The 23,184-nt window shown below is 43.3% G+C and overlaps 1 protein-coding gene across 1 annotated transcript in view; it reads left to right on the top strand.

Annotated features, from left to right (window-relative positions):
* KDM4C (lysine demethylase 4C) overlaps positions 1–22,797 on the top strand; it is a 400,505-nt gene extending 377,708 nt beyond the window's left edge. Inside the window, exons 20-22 of the mRNA XM_068973756.1 lie at positions 11,141–11,260; positions 14,889–14,981; positions 22,150–22,797. Coding sequence (XP_068829857.1) covers positions 11,141–11,260; positions 14,889–14,981; positions 22,150–22,326 — 390 coding nt within the window. The 3' untranslated portion in view covers positions 22,327–22,797. The remainder of the gene's footprint in view (positions 1–11,140; positions 11,261–14,888; positions 14,982–22,149) is intronic.
* Positions 22,798–23,184: the final 387 nt, after the last annotated feature.

Below are 23,184 nucleotides of genomic sequence, written 5' to 3'. Positions count from 1 at the left end.
TTGCAACATAACTTTTATTGACGTGATAAAATATTTTGTTCCCCTCATGTATTTAGCCTCTACCCACAACTATTCATATAAAAAGGGTGAAAGACTTGTCCCCTAGAGATGGGAATTGCCCACCCTTTCTGAGTGTGAGGAGTTCAGTTCTGGGGTGCTTCTGCATTAGTGTCTGCAGGGAGCATGGCAGGAGGGTGCAGCCAGCCCAGTTGGCTGAGTCTTCAAGGCGGGAAGAGCTGGATGTGTGGCAGACAGACCTAGTGTTCATCTCTGCTCTGTAACCACCCATGCAATCCAGGGCAAGGAAATGACACCAGCTACCTTATCCATAAAATGTGGAGATAATATTAAATGCACAGGTTTTAATTTTTGAAACATATTGTATGAAGCAGCCTGGCGTCCAGCACATAATCTACATTAGGAAATGGCAACCCACTCACTATTCTTGCCTGAAAAACTACCTGGACAGAAGAGCCTGGAGGGCCGCAGTCCATGGGGTCGCAGAGTCAGACACAGCTGAGTGACTGAGCATGCATTCACGCACCAGCACTTAAACACTCAGGTAGTGTTTATGATTATGCTGGCAGTTATTATTATTGGTGGTGAAGGCTAGTAATTTTTAGTCAACTCATTGGTCAAGAGAGTCCCTAAGCACAAAATTCCCAGTAATATCTTCCATACCTTTATAAAAGGAGGATTGCAGAAGAAGTATCAGAAAGATTTCAACATACTGACCCCATTTTCAAGTAGTTTATATATATGGGGTTTTTAGGAGTTGAACTGGAAGGATTTCCTGCATTGACTCCTGGTTTGATGGGAGTCAGCCCAGGGATCATTGGTGTGATTATTCGAGAACACTCCTGAGGGGGTAGAGAAAGGGTCAGCCTACAGCTCTGTGCTTTTGACCTGGCCACACGCACCCCTCAACAGTCAGTGTGATTGTCTGACCAGCTATGGAGCCCTGATAAAATCAGGCTGCTACACCACAGCCTCCATCAGTGATCCCCACAAAGTGCTGGGGGAGCTGCCAGCTCCATCTGGTGTCTGCCTCTAAGGGCTACATCACTGCTGTCTACCCATCTTACAGCATTCACATGGACCAAGCCAGATGAGTGCAGGAGAGTCCTGAAGAGACGCTCTGACTCATTCACTCATGTGGCCGAGGATATACCACTGAGGGGAAGGCCTGAGAAATTAGGTTGATCATGAGGAGAAGGGCCTTGACACAGCTGATGTCACGGGATCCATGAACACAGAGTCCCCACTTCTCTGCCCATTCACCTGTGATCACATGCAGTGCATCATATTGTAGGCATTCATGTATATATTTGAGTCCCCATCTGGATTTTGAATTATTTGAAAGAAAGCACTCTGAGAGGACTGTTTTTGTCTCTGCCTTCCAATGCCGAGTCAGTGCCAGGCACCAGGAGACACAGTGTATGCCAGGGAGGGAGAAGAGGCAGGGAGGAGGGGCCTCTCCCCAAGGCAGGGAGAAGAGAATAAATGGCCCTTTCGGTTCCATTCATACTCTGCAATTCCAGGGATACAGAGAACCCCTGGCCAGCACTTCAGAGCCACTTTGCTTAGCCCCACACGTTCCAGATGCTCCCCGTGTCCCTCTCACAGGCCTTTGCAGTCAGGTCAGCTCCCCAATGTCACCCCTGATTCTAGTTACTGACTTTTCTTATGCTTCCTCCCTACAAAAGAGCCAAAAAGATCATTCCAAAAGAAATTGCTTAGCTTTGTATTTTCTATGATTTTAGAAGCTTTTTCATGCCAGCATCTCACCTAGTTGTAATAGCAAAAATGTGACTTCTTTTAGCACTGTACTTTCTGAGGCTTAATGCTATAGTAACTTTCAGAAGAATAAATCTCCTGCATCTCTGGGGCCTCAGAACTTTTACCAGGAATTGCTTTTACTCTTGGCTTATAGCAAAAGGGGAAGTGTGTACTAACCAACTAATTGGCCCCCAGAAGTTTACCAAGTAAGTGTCAGTACTGTTCTTTCTGTAAAGAAGATCCTGTCCTTTAGAAGATGGGTATGGTTAAGTGTCAGGGCAGTGGAGAAATGTGGCTGCTGGAAAGGAATTTGGCTGTTTGAGGGAATAAGGAGGCATCACTCCAAGAGATAACCAGAGTATCAGTATACAGAAAGGGAATGTGTCCATGTGTGTCCCTTATAAAAGATTTTAAAATCGCTTACACAGGAAAACTGGGCATCAGACATGGAATTTTCCCAGAATGATGAGTGTCAGTGTGGAGGTAGGTTGGCTTGAATTCATTGGCCCACAGGCTGAAATGACAGTGTTTCACACCTAGTGCAGAGCATAGAGAAGAGGTCTGTTGGCAGGCTGCCACTGTGGAAGGAACCAGCATGGAATCAGTCTTCCTGTGTACGCACGAGGTGTGGGCTGTGCTGGGAGAGAATCTTCTTGAGTGTTGGTTCTCAGTGTGGCTCAGAGGAGGGATTGGGAGGTCATTTAGCCTGGACTCCACCTTGGACTGACTGAAGCAGAATTTTGTCGAGTGGCTAAAAATAGACTTACTGCACTAGTGAAGTAAGTCTGATGGTGAATGTTTCAAAACTGATGAATTTAACTTTATAGTTCATAGACCTTTTCACCAAGTAATTCTGGTTCTACAAGTCTATTCTAAGAAAACAGTCATAATTTGGACAAAGATTTATGGAGAAAAATATAGAATAGTATTATAGATGGTATGAGAAAAATCGAATGACCTATATATCTCACAATAGGCGAATGCTTAAATTAATTGTGGAATATCCATAAATGTTGCGTATATTCAGTAAAATGGAGTTTTTAAAGGATAATTAATAACTAAGAAGATCCTCTTAATTATAGGTGATCAGTAGCAAGGTACAAAGTCATCCAAGTATGTAAAAGGGAAAATATGTGATTTCACTTATGAGGTGCTTACAAATAGCCAGATTCTATTTCAAATCCTAAAAGATGATGCTGTGAAAGTTCTGCACTCAATATGCCAGCCTCCTGAGAAATCTGTATGCAGGTCAAGAAGCAACAATGAGAACTGGACATGGAACAACAGACTGGTTCCAAATCAGGAAGGCTTTCCAATGGTGGTTACCTGGGACTGGAGGACCGGAAATGGAGAGCTATTTTTTTATATTTATTTGTAACTGATTGATTGCTTTACAACATTGGTTTGATTCCTGTCATACATCAACATGAATTAACCATAGCAGCACATATGTCCCTTCCGTACCCCACCCCTCTAGGTTGCTACATCGCCTCAGTTTGAGTTCCCTGAGTCAAAAAGCAAATTTCCATTGGCTGTCTTTTCACATATGGTAGTGTATATGCTTCCATGCTACTCTCTCCATTCATCTCACCCTCTCCTTCCTCTCCCCTGCCCTTTTCCACAAGTCTGTTCTCTATGTCTGTCTCTGTTGCTGCTCTCTGAATAGGTTCATCAGTACCATCTTTCTTGAGTCCATAAATATGCATTAATATATGATATTTGTTTTTCTCTTTCTTACTTCATTCTATATAATAGGCTCTAGGTTCATCTGCAGGAGGTGGAAAGTTATTGTTTAATGGGTGCGGAGTTTCAGTTTGGGATGATGAAAATCTGGGAAGGAGAGTGGTGGTGAGTGTATAACATTGTGAATATACTTAAGGCCACTAAAATGTATACTTGAAAATGGTTAAAGCGGCAAGGTTTATGTTTTTTCTGTTTTACCATGGTAGAAAGACCCTTCCCCCTCAAGTGCTGTGGGGTGTGTGAGGACCACAGTGAGGTCTTCACGGCTGCAGCCAGGCCTGCTTCTTTAGGAAGAGGACAGCTGTATTCTCACATGAAAGAAAATAAAGGCTGTAGCTATGAGAGAAGACGTTTTATCTGTACAGGAGGTCTGAATTTTTTCTTCTTTTTTTAATGCATGGAAGCATAGAGAAGAATCAACATTGTAACAGGATTTATATGTAGGTGATGAAAATATGGGTTGTTTTTCCATCTTTAAAATAAAAAATCTATAATTTACCCCAAAGGATATAGAGTAGAAGCTCAGAACAAAAGTTATTTGGAAACTACAAAAATCATACTGATGTTTGTCAAGTCTATGCCTAGCTAAATAAAGTACTTGAAACTGTTCCAGTGGGGGTGGGGGGAAGAAAAATAATTTAAAAATGTTTTCTATCTTTGTTATTAGAATGAGAGTTGTTAGTAAATTATTGTGACTTATATACAACAAGCAGTGCAAAATTTAATCCACATAATATGGTACGTCCCTTTGGAAGTCATCTCCTTGAGAACCCCCTCTAAAGGGCTACCACTGCAGAGAGCACGTCTTCAGACTGCAGAGTACATCAGAAACTTGGTTATTGTTGTTTAGTTGCTAAGTAGTGTCCAACTCTTTGCAATCCCATGGACTGCAGTATGCCTGGCTTCTCGTCCTTCACTACCCACCTGGAGCTTGCTCAAACTCATGTCCATTGAGTCCATGATACCATCCAACCATCTCATCCTCTGTAGTCTCCTCCTCCTGCCTTCAATCTTTCCTAGCATCAGGGTCTTTTCGAATGAGTCAGTTCTTCGCATCAGGTAGCCAAAGTATTGGAGCTTCAGCATCAGTCCTTCCAATGAATATTCAGAATTGATTTCCTTTAGGATCAACTGGTTTGATCTCCTTGCAGTCCACTGGGCTTTCAAGAGTTTTCTCCAGCAGCACAGTTAGAAAGCATCAATTCTTCAGCACTCAGCCTTCTTTATGGTCCAACTCTCACATCCATACATGACTACTGGAAAAGCCAGAGGTTTGACTAAATGGACTTTTGTCGGCAAAGTGATACCTCTGCTTTTTAATACACTGCTTGGGTTTGTCATAGCTTTTCTTCCAAGGAGCAAGCATCTTTTAATTTCATGGCTGCAGTCACTGTCTGCAGTGATTTTGGAGTCCAAGAAAGTACAACTCGGAGGCAGTCACGAATCATCTAGGGCCATGTCTTGTGAACAGGTGGGTGGTGCCATGAATATGTTCCCTTCCTTTTTGAGGGATGGTTTTCCTCATAGGTCCTTTGAATGAGGATTAGGTGGTGTGGGAAACCTTCCATTTTTATTTCCACTGTTAAAGGCTCTTTCCCCATGTTGTGAGAAGGGAACTGCCACCACCCAAACCTGCCATTACTTATCTGTCAAGGTCGTTAGCAGCAAGCAACAAAAACTAACTGGAACTCAGAGATTCCCTGGTAGTCCAGTGGTTAGGCCTCTTCACTTTGATTGCCAGACCTGGGTTCAATCCCCAGTCACAGAACTAAGATCCCACAAGCTGCACAGTGCAGCCAAAAACAAAACAAAAAACTTACTGTAAAGTAATTTAGGCACTACAGAAACTTAGTGGAAAGTTATTAGGACATCCACGGGATATCCAAGGAGTCAGAAAAACAAGGTCAAACAATAGGTGAGAAAGGGAGGCTGCTCAGCTGGGAGGTGAATAGGACCAGGTCACTTCCCCTTCCAGGGCCCTGGAGCAGGGCTCTGCCATCAACACATGCAAGCTGCTGCTGCCTTTGAGGGCATCCTCTTCCACTGTTTCTCTGCATCTCTGGTCACAGGTTCTACATCCTGGGCAGGTGGAGCGAAAATTGGCCTGGCTCAGTCTGTACCTGCTGCCAGGGACCCTGGGCCAGGGCGTATCTGGCATCTTTCAGCATTTGTAATGGCATGTGAGCTCTGCCTTCCATTGAGACTTCAAAAGGGAGAAGGGGTTTCAGAGGCTGAGGAGCCAAACCGATGACAGATAGCCAGGTTGATGAGCACATGCCTATCATTTTGTTAATCCCTGCCCGAGTCCAGTAATGAGCTGGTGATTATCCCTCAATGCAGCGAGTGGCCATCAGTTTACTCTCAGTCATTTAAGCATTTTCTGCATGGGGGATTGTCTGAGGTTCCAAACTATGTGCTGATGAATTACTGGGATTTCATGTATCGTGTCTTCATCTGGTGTAATCAGACTGGTAGATGAGGCTGCTTGCCCTGTGGATTATACTTAGTATAGTAGAGGTGGAGAGTGGGAGAGAGAGTAAGGTAGGCAGCATGCAAGGACAGCTGCTGCCTCTAGAGGTCCCTTTTAAAGGGCCTAGTAGAGTTCCAAAAACACAGTGACTTTGGAATTCCGATAATCAGACTGGCTGTTGGGCTTTTCCCTTTTGTTAGTAGAGAAGGTACAGGGGTTTGGCATGACTTTGGCAAGAATGTGATATGACACCGTCCTGTCACTGGATTGTGGCTCATCTCAGTCCTCTAATCATAGGCAGAAGTCTACTCTTGAGTGTGATGACTACTTCTGTCTTTCGTTTTCACGTCACTTGTGCAGTACTCTAGCTGCAGGCCGACTGACAGCTCCAGACACCAGTGTCCCTGGGGACAGAGCACTGGCAGACTTCAGGGGAGTTCACACATCCCTGGAGGCAGTACAGCAGAGGGTAAACAGGTGTTCATGGCAGGTGAAGGCAGACTTCTTCTGAGAGTCTAGACAGCAGGTGGGAGAAACGCATTAGTCAAGGTTTTTAATGCATATACTTTTCCAGCAGAGGTGTTCACTTGTTCCAGCAACACACTAAGAACTGCATCAGGAGGTCCATTCTGTAATGCTGAAAAACCATCCCAGTCACGTAGAGTGGTGGGCAGTGGCAGCTGGAACCTCCAGTTGTGATGTGTGTCCCCAGTGGTTCAGACTACACTTGGAGAAGCTCTGCTTTGTTTGATTCCTCACGCACAGCAGGGACCTTTTATTTTTAACAGAAACCTTTTTTTTTTCCCTCCCCTGCATGAAGTCTTACTCAGAAACCCAATCTATGAATCAAATACAAATTCTGTTCTGGTGGCTGAAGCTCACGCACTCCACATGGATTCCAGCCCTTGCAGGGACCCCTGAGCCCCCACCCTACAGCAGTGCGGCTCAGTGTGACAGCCCTCCAGGCATGGGCGTGACACCCACTGTCTGTCTCTGCCTCGAAGAGCTGGACACCGTTGACTCCTCTAGTGTCTCACACAGGTGGTCAGTAAATAGATACCAGATTAGTGACTGTGACAGTTTGAAGGAACATCCAGCAGCTTCTGCACTGGAGGAGTCAGGGAAGCATAAACCCGTGTACTCCTAATCCCATTCCTGTTTAAATGCTTTATATACACCGTGTAGTCATAGGAAGTTTCTGGCATACTCAAGATTTGAGACCATTTATCTATGGAGGAGACTAGGTGTTACAGAAATAAACTCTTTTTGTGTTTTACTGTGAGCTGCTTTAAGCCCATTTGGAAGGTAGCTGGGGTGTAAATAATGCTACTCACTAAATGAAGTTATATTCAAATCTGAGTATATCCTCTTCTACCTGAAGGAGCTAGCAAAGGGTGGGAAGCTTCACATCATGACTGAGAATCGTGCCGCCTGGTGGGGAAGGAGGAAGGGAAACTCTCAAAACAGCCTTATGTTCTTGTGTTCTTCTGTGCAGCCTTATGTTCAATTTGGTTGGTTATTCTTCTTTATTCTTCTACTATGAATAAAGGAAAAAGTTCTGAAAGCAAGAAATTGAAGAAAGCAAGCAAGATTATCTCCCCTAGATTTTGACGTGAAAGAGAGTGTAGTGACGGTGACTGATACATAGCAGTTAGATTTAATTCCGGACACCTTTTCAAAAAAGAATTATTCCTCACTCTAAGGTTGCATACATTTTAGTTTACTAACAAGGTTGTATGTTTATGATAAATGCCTTGAGTATCCTTTATACATGGAGAGTGAAAAAGTTGGCTTAAAGCTCAACATTCAGAAAATGAAGATCATGGCATCCGGTCACATCACTTCATGGGAAATAGATGGGGAAACAGTGTCAGACTTTATTTTTTTGGGCTCCAAAATCACTGCAGATGGTGATTGCAGCCATGAAATTAAAGGACACTTACTCCTTGGAAGGAAAGGTATGACCAACCTAGATAGTATATTCAAAAGCAGAGACATTACTTTGCCGACTAAGGTCTGTCTAGTCAAGGCTATGGTTTCTCCTGTGGTCATGTATGGATGTGAGAGTTGGACTGTGAAGAAAGCTGAGCGCTGAAGAATTGATGCGTTTGAACTGTGGTATTGGAGAAGACTCTTGAGAGTCCTTTGGACTGCAAGGAGATCCAACCAGTCCATTCTGAAGGAGATCAGCCCTGGGTGTTCTTTGGAAAGAATGATGCTAAAGCTGAAACTGCAGTACTTTGGCCACCTCATGTGAAGAGTTGACTCACTGGAAGACTCTGATGCTGGGAGGGATTGAGGGCAGCAGGAGAAGGGGACGTCAGAGGATGAGATGGCTGGATGGCATCACTGCTTTGATAGACGTGAGTCTGAGTGAACTCCGGGAGTTGGTGATGGACAGGGAGGCCTGGTGTGCTGCGATTCATGGGGTCGCAAAGAGTCGGACATGACTGAGCGAATGAACTGAACTGAACAGGCCATATCTCTGTGGCCATTGGCAACACCTTGGTGATATGGTCCCGGGAATTGCAGCTCAGGATTGGTTTGAGGTAGTTATTCTAAAGGTTAGTAAACCTGTGTTGAAGGTCAAATCTGTAAAACTAAGGGATAACTTCCCCGCTTGGAGGTGGCTTGTGGTGGGTGAGTAGGTAGGACTGTGGCTTCATATCCATCAAGGCCTTGACTTGCCTCTATTGGGATTGAAGAAGGGCCAATTGAAAGGGCCTGAGGGCAAGCAGTTAGAGAGAGAAGGAAGTCAGGGTTTGAAAACTTAAAATACCTCCTTTATTTGTAATAAAGCAGTCGGTGGAGAGTGTGGCTTACATCTGTGGGCAAAGGATTCTCCTGATACACTGGACCTGAGAATTAGGCCTTCTAGTGACCTGTGGTGCAGGACACCACCCATTCCCTCTGTGGAAGGATCAGAGCAGCTCCGCAGAAAGAAAGAAAGTGAGGGGCAAACCAGAAGTTACCAGCCTCCAGATTACCCCAGCTCTGCTTTTCTTCCTTAAGAGTGCTTTGGCTATTCAGGGTCTTCTGTGTTTCCATACAAATTGTAAAATTGTCCTAATTCTGTGAAAAATGTCATTGGTAATTTGATAGGGATTGCATTGAATCAGTAGATTGCTTTGGCAGAGGAGGGATAAATTGGGAGATTGGGATTGACATATATAGACTACTGTATATAAAATAAATGACTAATAAGGATTTACTGTATAGTACAGGGATTATATGGGAAAAGAATCTAAAAAGAGTAGATACGTGTGTGTGTCTGTGTATTATAAAACTGATTCATTTTGCTGTGTACCTGAAACTAATACACTGTAAATCAACTATACTCCAATAAGAATTAAATTTTTAAAAGTGAATTAAAAAAAAGCCAGGAGTTATTACCCCCAATAGTGCTTCCTCCACATGGAAAAAATCTTTAGATGAAGGAAGAAACATACTCTTGTTCTCCCTCTGCCCTCATCACCAAAGCATCTGGGTTTTAGCTCAGTTATCCCAGAGCTGATGTAGCTTCCTAACCCAGGAGACCAGACAGTGTCTATTTAGAGGCAAGCTACACCTTCCAATGTTCTTAGTACCAGGTTCATTTTGGGAAGGGAAGGGAAATGAAAAGTGATATGATAACCCTGGGGGCTTATACAGAATACAGTTCATCTTACCTTTTCAATTCTGCATTGCCTGAGGTCAAATATTATGAAAGCCAGTAAGAAACTTATTTTCATATGACTAAGTTTGATGCAAACTGTCAACTCTGCAGAGCCTCTTCTTTTGTTTGTGTGCCTATAGCTTTAAGTGGAACCACAGTCTGCAGTGAGAAAGTATACATACTTGCCTCATATACTCTTGAATCCAGCAATAACTCAGGAATTGAACCCAGGTCTCCCACCTTGCAGGCAGATTCTTTGCCATCTGAACCACCAAGGAAGCCCAGTAAAAGGACCACTCCTTTATGAAGCAAACTTTCTGTTAATAATGAAAAGTAATATAGGGTGGGTTTCTAATCATAAACCACTAAATATTTCCTGTGTGTGCCTCTCATTTAAACCACAGGATCATTCCTAGTCTGCATTTATAACTTGACTGGTCAAGTGTGCATTTCAGTCAGTGAGATGGGCCTCATCAGTAAAACACTAGGATTAGCAAAACATGAATTGTTAAATGTGCAGAAAGTTTATCAAAGTAGTCAAGTATTTAATTCCTTTGTGTTAAAATTTTATTGTCATACTCAATACATACAAATTTAAGTTTGCAAACTGTATCTGTAAACTAACTCTGTGCCCCACAAAAAAGGATTTTCCAGGATGAACTTCTGGGGATTTACTTAGGAGTTGCTGCCTGAGGAGGAGGTGGAGTAGAGTGGAAGAAGTCAAGTGAGAAGACTGGTCATAGGTGTCCCCATGATCACCCATGAAAGGAGCGGCTAGTCAGTGAATGAGAGATGCAGGCAGAAGAAGGCCTGTTGAGGCAGGCCCAGGGTTCTTCAGAAAAGGGCTGCTAAACAGGACAGCACCTCCCAGCCTCAGCTGACACGCTGTGGATGTTCCTGGCACTTTCCCCTTGCTGCTGCTTCAAGACCTGCCAACTCCAGTGATGGTCTGCTTCTCTTCTGGCCTCGCCGTCCTCAGTTCTTTGTCTCTTACACAGCTTTATTTCTCCAGAGCTTGCTTGGAGGCTCAGTTCCCTTGTCAGTAAAGTGGGGGCAATTCATAGTCTCTGCCTACTTCATGGAATGATTGTGGGGATCAGATGAGATGTATGTTGAAGCATTTTGTTGACTGCCAGATGCTGTATAAATGTCAGGTGTTATAAATCATTAACCAGTCTATTTTTCAGCCAAAGCAGTTTCTATGCACATTTTACTTGCCCTCTGAACAATTCTCTGTCAAATAGCAAATATAAATGCCGATGTTTCTTCCTTCTTGGATTATGGTGGTTCCTTTGCAACTTTATGATCTAGGCTGAATCTTTAAGTACTCCTTTGGCTCATAACTCTTCCCCTGAACACCCATGCAAGATCATAATCCATAAAACACAGAGGCAATAACTCCTTTTAATTGCCAGGAGTTCATCGTTTGCTAAGTTCTAAATGCAGTCACTTAGACATTTGCCTTGAAAAGCCCGACTCCGTTTATTCTGCAGAGCCGAGACTGTGTGAAACTAGGCCCTCCTGCCGAGGGAGAAGTCGTCCAAGTCAAGTGGCCTGATGGCAAACTCTACGGGGCCAAGTATCTTGGATCAAATGTTGCCCACATGTACCAGGTGAGTGCTGCCCTGGGTCTGATGCTTGCTGAGATAGACAGGAGAAGCCAGAGGGCAGATGGTATATCCAGTGTATTATGGGTCAAGAAGCTAGAATTTAGAACACCTGCTGTTTTATAAAAAAGGCAAAGTTTCAAAGACTGTTGACCCAGTTAATAGAGTTTTATTCTGGGGATAATAAAGTTCAATACTGGGAAACTGACAACATTTGATAAATGGATTAATAGTCAGGAATATAGTTAGGTCAAAAAGATGACCGACTGGACAGTAGGCTGCTTTCTTGTGTTTCTGTTATATGGGAAAAGAATAAGTGGCTGGATTACCTAACTAAGCCAAGTCAGTGATGGCTGTTCATCACCCAGCAGCCCCTGAATGGGTGGCTTTTCCCCGACAGACGTCATCCCTGTTGACATTTCAGCAAACCTAAACCAGTGATGCCTCAGCACAGATGGAGCCATTTGTGCACCCAGGCGTGCATGCGTGCTAAGTCACTTCAGTCGTGTCTGACTGCAACCCAATGGACTGTAGCCTGCCCAGGCTCCTCTGTCCATGCAGATTCTCCAAGCAAGAATACTGGAGTGGGTTGCCATGTCCTCCTCCAAGGGATCTTCCTGACCCAGGGATCAAACCTGCATCTCTTAGGTCTCCTGCATTGGCAGGCAGGTTTCTTTATAGGATGCTTTTTTGATGAAAAGTACAGTTGTCAGTTGGGAAGTCTGTTCACTGAACAACGGTATATATTATTTTAAAATACGGATACAATTAAAAGGTCTTCCCTGGTGTCTCAAGACAGTAAAGAAGATTCCTGCATTGCAGGAGACTGGGGTTTGATCCATGGGTCGGGAATATCCCCTGGAGAAGGAAATGGCAACTCTCCAGTTTTCTTGCCTGGAGAATTGCATGGACAGAAGTGCCTTGCAGGCTACAGTCTGTGGAGGCACAGAGTCAGACACAACTGAGTGACTAACACTTATACAATTAAAAAATGAACTATATCCCTATTAGAAATGAGGATGAGTTAAGCTCTAATAAGAAAAACAACATGGATGGCACATATGTGTTTCTATTCCTTCAGAAAGACTTTTTAAAAGGAAAAGATTTATTAGAACCAATACATTATAGTACTCCTAGTAATGTGATGGCAGAAATCAACATTCTCAAGCACTAGTGTAAAAACAGGAAGACTGAAGTAAAGGGAGAAAAAGCAAGAAGGTTCAGGCCTGTTAAGTTAAAAACAGCTTGAGAATGATAAGACTTCCAGTTTCCTCAGAGAAATTGTTCAAAGACTGATAAGGGGCTTGGGCTTAAATGGAAAAGAACATTAAAAGACTGAACCAAAAACTGGAGCACAGTGTAATTAGCAGTGTTCAAAGACATTTGGAAAACTTAGGGAAGGACATTTTTAAGGTGCAGAAAAAGCCAAGGGGAATGTGTGTTGTGTACACTTAAAGGCCATTTCCCCCTCTATACTGGTGACAGTGTTACGTTGCAGATTGAGGTCATTTACAGCAGGTTAGATGTTGGAGCGTTTTTGTATCAGAATGTCCCAAATCAGGCAAAAATTAGAAGACAGGCTGGTAATACCAGAGTCTCCTAGAAAAAAGCTTTACTACATCATTCAAAAGAAAATAATTACATTTAATTAAACAATACATGCAAAAGTGAAGCATCTTACATGTAGCAAAGCCATTAGCTACATGAAAAGTATCATAATGAGGACATGTTGAAATTCTGGCTAATTAGTAATCAGTGTGTTAACTTCAGTCGAATTTATGATGGCCTATCAACATAGAACAGTGAGCATATTTATAGACTCAATGAAAAAGTTAAGACTAATATTAAAATTGTCTCTCAAGTACAAGTACTTTAAAATTCTTCATTAAACCAAGTGGCCTTTTGAGGTCATTTTGTATTTTGTGTCTAATTATTCAGCCTCACCATTGACTAAGCAAAGACATTTATAAAAATTGAACCAAAATACCTGTTGCACAGTGCCAAGTATCCTAGGTATATGCATTTGGGGGTCCTCATAGTAACTCTCCAAGATAGGGTTTTTGAATCTTATTTTACAAATGAGGGGAGGAAAGGCTCAGCAAATTTGATGATTTGTCCAAGTGCACAGAGCTGGTAAAGGGAAGAGCCAGAATTTACTCTCTGCTCTGTCCAAACTCTGGTGAACAACCATCCCAGCCTTTGAGGGACTGTCCTGGATTTTAGCACTGAAAATCTTGCATCCTGCAAGACTCCTCAGTCCTGGACAAACTGGGTTGGTTGGTCACCATACCATAATTCCTCTGTTTTAAAACTGACTTTTTCTCTTTTAGAATTCTCAAATGATTGGCAACAGAAGAAAGGTAGGCACAGGTAGTTCTAGCTATGCGATCAAACTGTATAAATGGGATGACACCTTGGCCTAATTAAATGTTAAAGAAACCATTCTGTTGAAACAAGGCCAGGAAGAAAAGCCTTCCCATCTCAGCCTTCTGTGAACTAGCATGGAGATGGCCCCTGTGACCAAGACCTAATTCTGCCCCATTGTTTGAGCTCAGTCAAATGGGAGCAGTACATGGATGATACAAAGTTTAACTATATATTTTATCTTTAGTAGCTTTTTAAACTTCAGCAGATTGTTTTCATTAACATGGCACAGCTACATGATTTAACTCACCTTTTAACTAGAAGTGCAAGCATACATTTATTTCTTAAAAGAATTCAGGCAGATGATTTAGAAACTTGAAAAATACCATAAATGGTTCAGAGTTAAGAACATATTAGAATTAGATATTCTACCTCGATTGCATCCCCTTCGTTGTTTTCTTCTGGGAGAGTTCATGTGGGAGTAAGCCTGGATCGGGATCTCTTTGAATAGGGTGTTTGATGAAGTTCCCAGATTACGTTTCTGTTATTCAGTGTCACTTACTTTTTCTCTAACAAAACAGCATAAAATATTGAAAAAAAAAAAAGATAATGAAAATACTTACTTCCATTTGAGTAGCTTGGAAAAACAAGTTTTAAACATTTTCATTTAGATGGTTATGTATTTTCACCCATTGACATGGTTGACACATGAGGTTGAGGGGAACCTGAGATTTTTCTGGCCTTTTGGTTGAATTTAACAAAAGTGAGTTTTGAAAGTTAAAGTTCTATAAGAACTTGAGAAATTATTTTATCTGGGAGGATTATAAGGGTAAAATATGTCATCACTTTTTTCTCAAAGAGAAACACCCTCCCTCTTAAGTCATCAGAGCATCTTAAACAAAGAGCACGGACAGGCTCCACCAGCCTTAGTGCTAAACTGGCCACAGTCTGCTGTTCTGAGAAATCATCTGAGCAGCAGTTCTTTTTCTTTTTTTTTTTTTTGCTTTGGGGGCATAAAGTTTTCATATCACACATTCCAGGACACTCATTTTCAAGAATTTTGGCCTGTTTGAAACATACTTTGTTCTTGGTCTGATAAGGGAAAGAGCTTTTCTCCCTTCCTTGGCTGTTGGCTAGCTCTCTTGTTTGTTCTGTTTGAATCCTTTTTCTCTTTTTTGGTTTGTGTAGCTAATTGGAACCCTGAAGAAAATGGTGAATGCTTCTTGCTTTTTAAAAAATATACCATGCTCAATGCTTTATTTTGCATTAGGTTGAATTTGAAGATGGATCCCAGATAGCAATGAAGAGAGAGGACATCTACACTTTAGATGAAGAGTTACCTAAGAGAGTGAAAGCTCGATTTGTAAGTACCGGATAATCTCTCTGAGGGGTCTGCCCTGTGAATCCCTCCTCTAGCACTGTTTCCTGAGCCCAGCAGAAACACACTCAGGCCTTTAGACTGATTTTTTAGGAAGCCAATGCATCTTTTCCATTATTGAAATCTGTTTAATCCAAAGCAAATATATTTGATCAGAAACAGGGAAACCAGTACAAGTTCATTTTTCTTTCTAATGAGGTCAAATGATGCTTCTTTATGTTAACATCTGTTGGCATACAAAAAGTTACTGAGTACATATTCTGTGCAAGAGAACTGGGAACATACAAAGATACCATCAAGACATTTACAATCTTGTTAGTGGAAGCCATGTTAAAAGAAGCCTTTCAGTAGGAGATTAATGGAGACTCAGTGTAGCAAACATCTAGCCTTATCATATACAGTGCAGCCTTGAGCAGTGTGGGGAGTGGGGGTGCTGACTCTCCACACACTCACATATGGCTTGTATAGTCAGATCCTTTCTGTTCACGGTTCCACATCCATGAATTCAACCAGCTGTGGATCGTATAGTACCATCAGGTTTACTATGAAAAAAATTTGTGTATAAGTGGACCCATGTGGTTCAAACCCATGTTTTCAAGGTCGACTATATTGATGAACTTCTGTCTCTCTGAAGCTTATTAATGGTTGTGTCAATTCATAATTAAATGAAACTCTCACTTTCATAAAAGAAGGAATAAACAAAGCCCAAATACTAGTTGTGGGAATAGTAAAGTGGTGTTTTTTTGTTTTTTGTTTTTTAAAGAAAGCATTATTAGTTTCAAGCCCTGTACATACCATTAAAAGACAAACATGGACAAATAATCAAAATTGAAGTTGTTGAAAAATATAATTCACAATAACTTAGTTTTCATTGTTGTATCATAAAATATTTTCTGGACCCTGAAATGAAGCCAGTTTTACTCATTTAGAATTACATCTAGTGCATTTGTGAAATGATAAACACTAAAGTAGGAGAAGGGAATGAGGGGCTTTTTCTGACTGAAATGAATTTTTTTTCTGAATAAATGATATCCTGCATTTTCATTGCATGCTAGTAATATACTTTTAGGCAATGATAGAGTTATCCTAGATTAGTTTGGAAAAACCATGTGTTTGCTTAAACGTTCACCTGTATATTCAGCCCCTCTCCTGTCAGGTGGGGTCCCGAGTAAACCACATCAGGGGTAAGCTGAGTTTCTTCTCAGCTGCATCCTGAGGGGAAGGTCCTTCACAGTAAAGCAATCGAGAGACGAGAGACAGTGCTGCCCACCCAGTGAGGAAGCGTGACATGTAGGGAACCACGTGCTGAAAATAGCTTAACTCTCAGATAATAAACAGCAGGGAAAGGGAGGATGAAGTGTTCCTAGAGTAAAGACATCTATAAAACCTTAAAAGAGACCTAAAACCCTGGGTAATTCGTCAGTGTTCTAGGTCTGGAAACCTCTAAAGAACAACTTTCCAGGTTGCTCGAGATGACTGCCTCTCATCCTGTTGCTTGTATTTTCCTTGGATTCTCCATCCCCTTCCCTTTCCTTTTCCTTTTTCAAATCACCTGGAGATTTAGAGGTTGGGAAATGGAGTAGGGAGCCCTCTGGAAGTCCCTCAGGTCTTTGATGTTCTAATTCATGTATGATTAAGCATCCTACCAGCTGGGTCTTGTAGATTTCAAATACCATTTCTTAATCACATTAAAAGAAAGCTGCTCTGATCACAATCTCTTTGTTCCACAGTAGAATTGGCTCTGTCAGTGTGCTTTCCCATGTAGCTTTACTTGAGCACAGCTTCTGAGTTTTCTAAGATCCATTTCTCAGAGCAGTCACACCAAATTGAACTTTTATTTTTAACTTTCAGAGAAAAAAAATTTTAATTAAAAATATATAAATCACATAGATATTCTGAATCTAACCTGTTACGAGCCTAGTAGAAAACCTCTTCAGGGACAAAATCTAGTTTGCTCACAGTCACTAAATCCAGTTTGCCACCTCTGATTTTAGTGAATCAAAGACTTAACGTGCTTCTGTTGTAACAAACCAGCTTTTCCTTCAGGTTTGTGTATAACCCTCTGGCCCTTGGCTAGCCTATGAATGCTTTTTTTTTTCCACTTGGTGAAACAAATCTAATTGGAAAACTTGTTGATGGAAGATACTTTATAATTAGAGGGGTTTTGTTGTTGTTGTTGTTTTAAGGAAGGGCAGGTTGCAGCCCTCACTGGGAGGCCTTCATGTTTTAATGACTTCTGCTCACCCAGACACATGCTGACTTGGGGAGAAATTTTTCAAGAGAGTCAGCAGTCCACCTCGGTGATTGTGCTGGGTTCCTTCCCACTAACTTCAGAAACGGCCCCATTACCTTTTATTGTCTCACAGAATAACCATAGCAATGCTGCATAATTAACTGGCGCTGCTGGTAAATCGGTTTTATTATTAATTTGAGAGGCTGACTTTGGCTTTCTTCACACAGTGGCAACACTTTCATAGATGTTTCATTTTCTTCTTTTAACTGTAGCACTTATAAAACGGAAAGATTACTCAGAGGAAATGCTTTGCCAAGAGTGAATGAACCAAAACTGTTTTCTTCCAACGACAGAGAGTGCCCAGCCCATCCACAGTCTCTTACTTTGCTTCCTGGGTGAAGCTACAGAGGGAGCCTGTCACCCTGGAGGACTGTCTCTGAACTGGCAGGGAACATGCTCGGCGTTTAACCTGTGCCTGGTTTTAGTTTTCAAGCGTCTTTGTTCCATTGTTTGTCTCTTCTTCATGACTGATCACCTGTTTTCAAGCCTTCAAATCTAGGCTCTGCCTCTGTCCACCACCAGGGGAGGGGGCCTCCGTGACATAATGGGGTATACTGTACATTGGTGGCATCTCAATAAAAACCAGTTGGGAACACATTCAAGGGGAAAATACAGGGAATTAGGAAGGAAAAATAGTGCTTTAAAGAAAGCTTTACGGGAAGGAGGAGTCCAGATGGCAGAGGAGCAGGACATGGCTCTCACCCCCTCCCACAGATACGTCCAGAACACACTTACACATGGAACGGTTTGCACAGAATATCTACTGAATACTGGCAGAAGACCTCAGACTTCTGACAGGGCAAGGAAACCTCCACATAATCGGTTAGGGTGAAAGAAAAGAGAGAGAGAGAGAAAGGAGTGGTAACAAGACCTGTGCCCCAGGGAGGGGGCTGTGAAGGAGGAAAGGTCCCCTCAATGGACAGGTGCAAAGCTTCAGAGGAGAGTGCAGCAACCAGCTTCTGGAAGGCAAAACAGAGAGTGACCCACACTCCCTGGCAGTAGATGCTTATGCGCTGGCCCAGGCAGGGGCTGGGTGCTAAAGCTTGGGCGTCAGAGGTCATACCCAGGGAGAAGAGTGGAGTTGGCTACACGCAGACAACCTGTAGAGGCTGGGATATTGCGACTGAAGCTGCACAGGGAAGAAGGCTGGGCCCTCAGGAGGCAAGGACCCATTGTTGAGCGCCACGCAAGGAGAGTGGCAGGAACCACCAATGGAACTCCTTTCCCTGCTCATGCTCTCAGGCAGCAGGATGCCACCTAAAAATTCCGGGGGTAGGCATGAGCCAGCACCACCATTGTGAGCTTCAGAGGTGGGCATGGACCACTGAGAGAGCCGGGAGCAGATGCCAGTCACTGCCCCTGACATCCAGGGAGCATGTGTGGGCAGCGTGCAGGGGCCAATCACTGCGCCTGCTGTTCCGGAGTCTCAGGGGCTGCTGCTGGGAGACCCACAAGCCGGTGCCGATTGCTACCCCGGTGTACTCGAGCTGGTGCTAGGAGACCCACAAGCCGGTGCCGACTGCTACCCTGGTGTACTTGGAGTGAGTGTGGGCTGCCAAACCTTTGTTGTTGTTGTTCAGTCACCAATTCATGTCTGACTCTCTGCAACCCCGTGGACTGCAACACGCCAGCCTTCCCTGTCCTTCACTATCTCCCGGAATTTGCTCAAATCCAAGTCCATTGAGTCGTTGATGCTGTCTAACCACCTCGTCCTCTGCCATCCCCTTCTCCTTTTCCCTTCAGTCTTTCCCTGTGTCAGGGTCTTTTCCCATGATTGGCTATTTGCCTCAGGTGGCCAAAGTATTGGCATACCCCACATGAAGGGTATAAGAGCCAGCCCACGCTGAGGAAGGAGACAGAAGCATCCAAACTAAAAGCAGCCCCTCGATTCCAGACAAGACAGCAGAGTAGAAGGACTCCAGCTCCTGTCCTGTCATGAAAACACCAAAATCACAACTAAGTGCTGAACAACCATCAGCAAAAAAGACTGGAACCTCCCAAAAGAGATATTTTACATCCAGAGACAAAGCCACAACAAGATGGAGCGAGAGTCCAGAGCCCCAGGTCAGGCTCCCCAGCCTAACAGTCTGGCATCAGGAGGAAAAGTCCTCAGAGCATTTGGCTTTGAAGGCTGCTGGGGCTTGAGGGCAGGAGCTCCACAGGACAGGGGCAAAGAGACTCCACTCTTGGGGTGCACACAAGACTTCACATGCACTGGGACCCATGGCAAAGCAGTAACTCATAGGAGCCTGGACTAGGCCTACCTGTGTGGGTCTTGGAGGGTCTTCTGGAGAGGAGGGGGTCCACTGTGGCTCACTATTGGGGCAGGGACACTGGTGGTGGAGGCCCCAGGGAATATTGATCACTGTGAGCTTTCTTGGAGGTTGCATTTTTAGCACCAAGATCTGACCCTGCCTAACAGCCTGCCCGCTCCAGTGCTGAGGCGCCTCAGGCCAAACAGCCAGCAAAGGGGAACACGGCCCCGCCCATCAGCAGACAGACTGCCTAAACTTATACTGACCTCATAGGCATCTCTAAACACACCCTTTGACACATCTGAGTGAGGTACCACCTCACAAAGGTCAGAAGGGTCATCATCAAAAAATCTACAATCAATGCTGGAGAGGGGATAGAGAAAAGGGAACCCTCCTACACTGTTAGTGGAAACGTAAATCCGTACACCACTGTGAACAGTATGGAAATTCTTTAAAAAACATAAGATAGAGCTACCATGTGACCCAGAAATCCTACTCCTGGTATATATCTGGAGAAAACTGTAATCCAAAAAGATAGATGCACCCCCACTGTTCACTGCAGCGCTGTTTACAATAGCCAAGTCATGGAAGCAACCTAAATGTCCATCAGCAGAGGAATGGGTAAAGAAGACGTGGGGGCTGTGTGTGTGTGTGTACATACTGGAACGTTACCATAGGAAGATGAAATAATTCCACTTGGAGCAACATGGATGGACCTACAGATTATAATAGTAAGAAGACAAAGATCATATGATACCACTTATAAGATAATTTAAATGAACTTATTTACAAAACAGAAACAGACTTCAAAAACAACAGTATGGTTACCAAAGGAGAAATAGAGGGAGAAAGGATAAATTAAGAGTTTGGAATTAACATATACGCACCTACTACATATAAAATAGATGATAAACTAGGACCTACTGTATAGCACAGGGGATACTACTCAATATTCTGTAATGACCTACATGGAAAAAAGGATGGGTATATGTATATGTGTAACTGAATCACTCAGCTGGGCACCTGAAACCAACACAGTGTTATAAATCAACGACCCTCCAATATAAAATAAAGGTTAAATTTTTTTTTTTAAGTAAACTTTACTGGAGCATAACAGAAAAAGCCCACATTCCTTTGCCTAGCTAACACTTACTAAGCAGTGACTGTGGCAGAGTACATTGCTTACTGTGGGAGCACATGTAAAATTCATTTTATAGTCCCTAATATTCTCACCTTCAAGGGGTCCAAGGAACCCCTGATGGCCCAACACCTAACCCCTCATCTTGGCCCATGCCTTCATTCTACTACATTGACATGTAATGTGTTCCAGGAATCCAAAAAACGGAACCTCATTCTTGTCAGTCACAGAGAAGACAGGATATCTTCTGTGCAAAAGAAACAGTACATTTAAAGACAGAGGCTGGAGACAATCAAGTGTGACCAGGAAATGCAAATAAGTCAGTCTAATCCAAGCATGGGGTAGGATTATGTTCGGTTATATACATCCAGCCTAGAAAGTATAGCCGTGATCTTGAAGGCAGTGAGGCTACTGAAGACCATAAGCAGGGGTGTCGTGTAGTGAGAGAGTATAGAGACATTTCTTCTAGTAGTTCTGTGAGACATGGACTAGGGCGTAGCACTGTTACAGTGAGTGGTTTAGCAGAGGAAATGAGGGCCTGCACCATGGGGTCAGTAGGGTTAAAGAAGAAAGGAGGGAGGGCTTCGGGGTCCACGTAGGAGGGGTCCTGGACAGGATGGGGACAAGGGGAAGTTTACAAAGACCTTTAGGTTTCTGATCAACGTAGTTAGATTTGATGGGGGTAGTGCTGCCATTTATGGAATTTAGGAAGGACAGCAATGGAGAAAGAAGATTTGTTCACTCTAGGATAGGAAGATTCTAAGTGCTTCCAGGATAAACATTCTGAGATGCTGCTGGGTAGTTGGACATGCAGGCTTGAGCACAGGGGGAGGTCTGAACCAGAGTAAGACATGTGAGCATCTTAATTGATGTCAAAATTGAAGTTGAGTGTGGCTAGGTAGGCCCGGGGAGCCTGTGTAGAGAGGAAAAGTCCACACACAAAGCCTCAGGGCCATCAGAGTTGAGCAAATAGTTAAGGGGAGCCCCCTGACACATGAACAGCGAGCCGCCAGAGGACGAGGAAGAGGGCTTACAAAATGACAGCTTCATGCAAGAGTGAGGTGACAGAGAAATCATACATTTAGGGTAGAGGCTCCTAGGAACCAGAACAGTTGCAGGGAAGTGGTGGGAACAGAGACCCAGAGGTAAGTAGGAATAGGAGTGAATTAGAGCCGACTGTGGACAAGTCAGTCACGTAGCCGGTCGGGCAGGGGCATGAATAGTCAGGGAGACCTAAATGAGAAGACTTTAGTTCTGCTTGTGTTGAGGAAAGTCCCCGAGGGCTGGAGATCCCGAAGGAAATGAGGCTAAATGGAAGCAGATGGGGGTGGGGAGGCACTCATGACCCCTGGGTGCGTCCTTCTCCTAAGGGGCCTCAGCCCCCTCCCCACCCCTGACTGAGCCAGGCCTTTGTTCCTGTGATGTCAAATGCCTGCTCTTCTGCCCAGTAACGCTGGCTGTTCTTAGTCCACAGCTTCTGACATGCGATTTGAAGACACGTTTTATGGAACAGACATAATCCAAGGGGAGAAAAAGAGACAGAGAGTGCTGAGCTCCAGATTCAAGAATGAATATGTGGATGACCCCGTCTACCGCACTTTCTTGAAGAGCTCTTTCCAGAAGAAGTGTCAGAAGAGGCAGTAGTCTACCTACATTGCTCTGCAGGCCACAGAATGACTTGGGCAGAAGCGGACCGAGGAAGGACAGCCTGGGGCTGTGCCGTGTGTTTCACTGGGGTAGGTGACAGGCTGTGTCTCTGACAGTGGAAAATCAAGCTCCCCAGAGTGTGGTCACCGGAACCACAAAATACACACTATTAATTGGATACCACAGTCTGAAGCTGTCTCCTAGTCTTGCTTTCACTTGTTAGCAGCTGTCTCCTTTGATCCCAAAGAATCTTTCTAAGTGAAGGAAATCACTCACCAAAAAAAGCCACTGCCAGAGGAGGTGGATCCCCACGCACAGCTTTTAGGCCTAAGAACGAACAGAGACCGCTCTCCTCCCTGAGCAAGTGGGGGCCTCCAGGCCCAGGTGGGAGGGTAGTAACATATTTTCCACAGTCAGGGAAGGACTCTCACTTATTTGTTTTAAATGGCAGTTTTTATAAAACATTTTTAAAACACAAATGGCATGTATGGTAATGAGGTTTACCCGTGTGCTACCTGTATTCCCTTGTACAGAACTTTTACATTTTTTTTATATCCCTTTTACTTTGGATTGTGTCTGATGAGAACTGAGTTGTTGGCCTCTGTGAAATTTTTGGCTCTTGAGAAAGAATCCTTATGAATTGTCTGGGAATTTTATATATTTAAAGAGGGAGATCTGGGGCTGTTATTTTTAAACACTTTTTTTTTCATAATACATATTCTGAGTAGATATTTATAAAATATGTTTCTTTCATTATGTGTTTGTAAGATTAGAGTTAAAAATAAATATGCCTCGATGCATAGTTTTGAGGTAATATGATTTTTCCTTTTTAAAACAGCTTGAAAATGTACTAGT

The sequence above is a fragment of the Capricornis sumatraensis genome, chromosome 6 (genome assembly GCF_032405125.1).
Source record: "Capricornis sumatraensis isolate serow.1 chromosome 6, serow.2, whole genome shotgun sequence".
In the NCBI taxonomy this organism is placed as follows: Eukaryota; Metazoa; Chordata; class Mammalia; order Artiodactyla; family Bovidae; genus Capricornis; species Capricornis sumatraensis.
Note: the sequence above shows the minus strand (reverse complement) of the source record. Positions and strands in the feature narration are given on the sequence as shown.